Consider the following 6,524-nt stretch of genomic DNA (forward strand, 5'->3'; position numbering starts at 1 on the left):
GGCCGTGGTATTTTGTGGAAGAGCCACACTCAAGGGGCCAAAGAGCCACATGTGGCTCGCGAGCCTCAGTTTGCCGACCACGGCCCTAACCTGATATTCTTTTATTGTTTACCAAACCTTACCATTGATGTCTGTTTGCTTTGCTAAAGGGCAAATGTGTATTCTAGTAAATAAAAAGCTATGGGTCCGGACATTCAGGGAGCCATTCCACTAGAGAAGGGCGTCCGCCTGGTTCCCCCAATGCCTTCCAAATTTATATTTCTTATCTAGTATACCCATTTGCGCGTGGCCCCTTCTCCAGATTCTGAATCCTTGCTGCAAAAGGTTGTGGCAGAGGCTCAGAGAAGGACAGCCATTGGCCCAGTCACACAGCAGAAGCCCTGCTGAAGTGCTGCTCTCCAGCCAGCCCTACTGCCTGCCGCGATGTCTCTGCCCTCTTCTCAGCAAGCCAGGTCCTAAGTGCACTAGGAGGAGACCCTTGGGGGGAGGCTCGGCCAAGCCAGCTGCATTCCATTGGACAGGCTGTTTCTAGTAGTGGGGTCTCCCTCCCTCGCCTGTTCTGTGAGGGGTGGGGACTAGAGGAAGCAATTTTGCAGGAGCTGTTCTGATTCCTGAGTCTCTCGCTGCTCAGGCAGCAGCCTCTGGATCACACCATACCTGTCTTTTCTCCACAGATGAGTGGGCCCGACACGGTTGGGGACAATGACGAAGGCTCCCGGAAGAGAAAGAGCAAAAACCTGTATGTTGGAAAGACCCATGGCCCTCACCCTTGCACCCCTCTTCCTCCTCCGGGGGTACAGGTGGGGAGAAGGGGCTGCACCCAGTCCTGCCCCAGGCAGACACAGGGAACAGCAGAACCTTGGGACTTGGCAGTGGCCCCAGGGCGGGGTTACTAGGGTTCTGAGCTTCTGGCACTGCCCTCAGCTTCTATGTAGTGTCAGGCAAGGTGCCGATTCAGCGCCTGGAAGCCACCGGGAACCAAGCGGAGGAAGCCAGCCAGGTTGCCATTGCCCCGCCCCAGCCTTTGAAAGAAATAGTGGCTGAGAGACCTCAACAGGTCCTGGCTGCCTCTGAGAGGGCTGAACAGACAGTTGGTAAGGTTCCCCTTTCTCCTCTTGGCTCTTGAATAGTAGCAGTCTCAGACATTGCCAGGAGGGGGCGCTGCTGGCCCAGATAGCGAATCCCATATTCCCCAAGCCTTTCTGGCCATGCTCCGGGATTTGTTAGAAGTGTCAGTTAACAGGGTGTGTGGAGAATCTCCTTTTCCCTCAGGCCGAGACCCTGGAGACTGCAGAGAATGGCAGGGCGGGAAGTTAAGGGACACATGGTGGCACCTGGAGGGGACCTCCTCCTCTCCAGGTCCTGTAGTGCCCACCGTTATGCATAAATTGGGCTTGGGTGGGGAGAACAGGGATCTTTCCCAGATGCCTCCTGCAACCTTCTTCCCTAGCCTCGACCCTAGCTGGGCTCCATCCACTACGGTAGAAACTCTCTTCCCCCAGCTCCCCTGCCCTCTCCAGTTTCCTGCCGCAGCTGCAGGCTTCTCTCTGCTGTTCCCTGTGGGCTCTGAGCCAGCAAGGAGCCCCTGAAGGTTGGGCCTCAGACAAGCGCCCCCTCTCCCTCCGCCCCTCTGTGTACCCACCTGCACAGTGGGCCTGGAGCAGGGGCTCTCAGCACCAGGCTCAGGGAGCTGTGCTCTCTCCCTCCCGGCCACCCCAGGGCTCTCTGTGGGCCCAGTCCTCACCCAGAGGGCTGCCAATCCCTGGACTCCTTGGCCTTATCGCATTGGCTTGGAACCTTCTAGAGCAGGGTCCCCATCCCTGGGCAGCTGCCCCAGACCCTCCGGTAGACATGTGGGCAGTTTTGCCCCTAGCACTGTGTTAAAGCCTTCTGTGCATCTTATCCTGGCCTTGAAACAACCCCAGCAGATGTTAGGTACCTTTGTCATCCCTGTTTAGCTGATGAGAAAATTTGACATTCAGAGAGATTAGGTAACTTGACAAAAGGCACACAGCTGGTTGCTGGAGCTGGGATTCGAACCCTGGGCTGTCTGGCTTCAAATTCTCACTCTTAAGCTCCACCGGGTACCACTCCCCTCAAGTACAAGGGTGTCCAGTAGGTCCTAGTTTGAATAACTTCAGAAGTATAAATGCTACAGACTTATAAAGCACATTTGAAAGTTGAGTTTTTTACATTTCTTTTGCACGTCTTTAGCTCTGTGATTTAGATCATACCTTCTAAATGTTTGCTTTCAGTCAGCATTTCTCATCTTTAATCAGAAAGATGGAGATAAGAAATTAAAACAAACAAACTTACTCAAAATGTTTCAAAGACTAACTAATTGCACGTTCAAAAGATGTTTTTGAAAGTTTATAGGACTTGTACTTCTGAAGCTATTTAAGCTTAACATTGTACTAAGACGTTTGGCGCATCCTGCATGTTCGTGGATGGGGGTATCCAAAGCCAGTGGCTGAGGTTGGGAGCTATTCTCTGGGGGGTGCTCAGGGGTAAGGGGGCTAGAGAAAAGGGGGGGAGGGCAGGCCAATAGGAGCATGAGACATTTAACCCTTCGCTGCTAGCAGCTTCGCCCAGGGCTAAAATCTGCAGCCATGGGGGGGAGTGGCAAAGCTAAAAATAGTTCTTGGCTAAAAATAGGCAGTCCTGCCACCCTGGTGTGCACAGGCTCTCCCTCCTCCCCTCTTCCCTCCGGCAATTTGCTGACTCGTTCTCTCCTTCCCCCAGCTGCCGTGGTAACGGGGGAGGCCACTCACAAACAACTGGGCCTGGCTTCCTGCCTGGGCGGGCCCCGGAGGCCGCCCCTTGCAGACACAGCCCCTGTCACGGGCTCCCTCTCCGGGTTGGCCAGGGGGGCTTTTTTTTCTGCTCCCCGTCCTGGCCCCTCCCTTTTCCTGGCTCCTCCTGTTTGAGTCCCAGCCCCGCCTATGCCTGGGAGTGCAGCAGTCGGGCTGGGATCCCAGCAAGCACAGGCACGCTCTTCCACATCCTGCCCCACTGCTGCCTGGCCTGCCTGCCGCTCAGGACAGAGCTTGGGGAGCAGGAGCCCCGAGTGCTCCCTGCAGACCTTCCCGGGCCCCAAGGTGGGGGGGCCTACGGAGATGCTCCGGGGCATGTACCTCACGCGCAACGGGAACCTACAGAGGCGGCACACGATGAAGGAGTAGGTGGCCCTTGCCCCAGCCCGCGGCCTCCCGACCCTGAGTTTACAGGGTCTGAGTGTGCCTGGCTGACCGACCCCCGCCTTCTCTGCTTCTGCCCCCAGAGCCAAGGACATGAAGAACAAGCTGGGCATCTTCAGGCGGCGGAACGAGTCCCCCGGGGCCCAGCCAACAGGCAAGGCAGACAAAGTGATGAAGTCATTCAAGTAGGTCCCCCCCTGGCACCTTGGGACCCCTCAGGCACTCACTGATTCCCCGGAGGGAGGACGGGGGAGAGGGGGAGCAGGGCTGGTGGTGGGGTTAAAGGGCAAGGGGTATTGAATCCAGCTCTGGGTGGGATGGAGGCTCAGATAGAGGGAGCCTGGTGCCCACAAGCAGCAGCCCTCAGGGGATAGCTGCCCTGGGAAGGACAGCCAGGCAGGGGCGGGGGGCAGGGGGGGATAGAAGTGAAGCTGACCCCAAGAAACGGGGTGGGCCCCTCCTGGACTCCCCAGTCAGGATCAGTCACTGCCTGGGCCAAGGGCGGCGAACAGAGGCTGCCCAGACCCAGCTGCCCCACTTTTCAGAGCCTCATGGTGCCCCTTTCCTCTGCCCTCAGGCCCACCTCGGAGGAAGCCCTCAAGTGGGGCGAGTCCTTGGAGAAGCTGCTGCTTCATAAATGTAAGTGGGGGCCAGTGTCCTGTTCTCCCTCCCTGGGTTCTCTCCCTCCCTCTCTCTTCTTCCTCTCCGAGACCAGAGCGGGAGCCTGATCCTGCAGCGGTAGCCTTTCCCTCTTTGCTGGGCCCCGTGAGGGGTCCCTATTGTTGGGAGAGGCTGAGCCCGGGCTGAGGCCCTTGGCCTGGCCTTGAGCCGGCTCCGCCAGCCCCTCCCTGTCCATGGGAGCTGGCACTGCCTGCTGGAGGCCGTTGGGACCTGTGTGCTCAGACCCATTTTCCCAGAATAACAAGAAACATTTCCATGTACTGTGAGGGCTCACACTGGGCCAAATGTGGCAATCCTCCTCTCAGGGGCAGGATCCCCTCTGAGCTTCACAGGGCAGGTGATCCCCATTTTGCAGATGGGAAAACTGAGGCACAGATGGGGAGACACCTGGCCAGGGCTCACCGAGGCATTTACACCCTAAGGTTCCCAGAAGGATAATCTGGGGGTGCTGAGGGCAGGAGAGGCTGGTTCTGCCTCTCACCCAGGGTCCGGACTTGTCCTCACAGACGGGTTAGCAGTGTTCCAGGCCTTTCTGCGCACCGAGTTTAGTGAGGAGAACCTGGAATTCTGGCTGGCATGCGAGGACTTTAAGAAGGTCAAGTCACAGTCCAAGATGGCAGCCAAGGCCAAGAAGATCTTTGCCGAGTACATCGCAATCCAGGCGTGCAAGGAGGTAAGGACTCCGTCCGGGCCCTCAGCCCTGTCCCCGTGCCCCATGGCCTCTTAGTGATTGGGGGTAGCTGGATGCCTCCAGGAGGAGGTCAGGAAGGGGAGAGGGCAGGGTGATTCTCAGGCACCGTGTGTCCTGGGGTGGAGAGGAAGCCAGCTGGGACCTCGGGAAGAACTGAATTCAGTTGATACCAAAAATGGCCTCTTGCGATGCTAAGCCCTTTATGAATGGGCTCACGTCTATAACCTGTGAAGTAGATTTTAATATGATCTTCATTTTTAAAATGAGGGACCGTCTTGGAGAGCCTAATCATAGCAGCTGACGTCTATTGAGTGCTTACTGTGTGCGCAGCCACGGGGGTGGAGGGGGTCTGTTGATTCAACCCCTATGTGTTTAACACGGGTGGTCTAGCTTAATTTGCACAACTCTTAGAAGAAGGTACTATTATTCCTAAGCGGTAGATAAGGCAACTGAGACTCAGAGCACTTAAGTGATTTGCTCAAAGCCACACACCTAGGTGTGGCGCTACTGGGATTTAAACCCGGGCAGCCTGACTCTGGAGGTGGTTTTCAGGCCCTTCAGTAAGGGACGAGCTAAGACTTGAGCTAAGACTTGAACTGCCGGCCCAGGGCCTCCACTCTGAACCTTGTGATGTGGAGCAGAGGGGCTTTGAGGTGAGAGGCCAGATAGGTCCCGCCCAGGTCCCACCCCCCACCCCAGGGTCAGCCCCCTGCAGGCGGCCCTGACCATGCCACCTGTGCCCCTGAAGGTAAACCTGGACTCGTACACACGGGAGCACACCAAGGACAACCTGCAGAGCGTCACGAGGGGCTGCTTCGATCTGGCACAGAAGCGCATCTTCGGGCTCATGGAAAAGGACTCGTACCCACGCTTCCTCCGCTCTGACCTCTACCTGGACCTCGTTAACCAAAAGAAGATGAGTCCCCCACTTTAGGGGCCGCCAGGGTAGAGCTCAGCATTCACACTAGGAGGGCTGGGCTCCCTCCTACGCCTCCCTCTCCCCTGCGACGGAGGGGGCAACCAAGCCCCCAGAGGCCACGTCTCCGGACAGACAGATGGACATTTGGATGAGAGGCCGGGACCAAGAGAGGCCCAGGCCACTGGAGGAGAGAAGGACCGGCCCCACTGGGTCCCCACTGCCGCGGTACGAGGGGGCTCAAGGGCCCCGGCAGGTCGGGGGCCCTGGCTGAACCACATCCGGAGCTGCTGCTCCCTGCTGCGGAGACCTCGCGTTGACCAAGTTCCTTAAAGAACTGGCTGGTGGGGCAGGGGCATGGCCCGGGCTCCAGGGCTCTCCAGGGGCCACTGGGGCTCGCACAGAACCCCCGCCTTGAGTTTTATTTATTTAAACAGTAGTAGGATGCTTGACACGTCTTCCTGTAATAGGAAACCGTTGCCTCATCAGTTTTCCTAATTTACAAGTGCAATATTTTAACCAACGCCTTGTGAAAAGCCACCTTGCAGAGAAGGTGGGCATCATTTTCCAGGTTCAGGGGATGTGCTGGCCCCAGGCACCGGTGGCAGGCAGCTGGGCCTTCTGGACTGATGAGGCCTGGAGGAGCGGGCGATGCTGTCTGCCCTCGCCCAGAAATCCAGCGCCCTCGAGGAAGGAGGTCCCTTGATGGGCTCTGGGGAAGCATGACACCCTCAGACCACACAGCAGCCAAGTTCTGGAGCAAATAAAAGGCCTGTGTTAGTTCTTGTTTTTGACCTGTGTGTTCCTGGTTTTGAGGCTTCCCAGGGTGACTGGGGCTGGGAGGGTTGGTCGTTGGCCTGCTGGTCCAGCTTCTCCTCCTTTCTAGCCATCCCCTGCCTCCCATCCTGGAGCCACAGACACCATACAGTGGTGAGGGCTGCTCCCTGACCACCTCTGCCTCTGTGGCCGGCTCTGCCATGCTCGTTCCGCTTCTCTTCTCTGCAAGCCTGGGAGGAGGGGGTTATCCCCATTTTACAGA

At 57.4% G+C, this 6,524-nt stretch overlaps 1 protein-coding gene across 4 annotated transcripts in view; it reads left to right on the forward strand.

Moving 5' to 3' along the window:
• Nucleotides 1-6,272, forward strand: part of RGS3 (regulator of G protein signaling 3) — a 115,288-nt gene extending 109,016 nt beyond the window's left edge. For 3 of the 4 annotated variants that reach the window (XM_079791009.1, XM_079791004.1, XM_079791005.1), the window contains 5 exons: nt 675-739; nt 3,281-3,382; nt 3,775-3,836; nt 4,385-4,551; nt 5,318-6,272. In XM_079791009.1, the coding sequence (XP_079647135.1) occupies nt 675-739; nt 3,281-3,382; nt 3,775-3,836; nt 4,385-4,551; nt 5,318-5,503 (582 nt within the window). In that variant the 3' untranslated portion in view covers nt 5,504-6,272. Of the gene's footprint in view, nt 1-674; nt 740-2,775; nt 3,179-3,280; nt 3,383-3,774; nt 3,837-4,384; nt 4,552-5,317 lie in introns of those variants that run through there. The other variant, XM_079791008.1, reaches the window with a different exon arrangement.
• The last annotated feature ends 252 nt before the right edge of the window (nt 6,273-6,524 follow it).

Source organism: Cnephaeus nilssonii (assembly GCF_951640355.1).
Source record: "Cnephaeus nilssonii genome assembly, chromosome: 14".
Lineage (NCBI taxonomy): Eukaryota > Metazoa > Chordata > Mammalia > Chiroptera > Vespertilionidae > Cnephaeus > Cnephaeus nilssonii.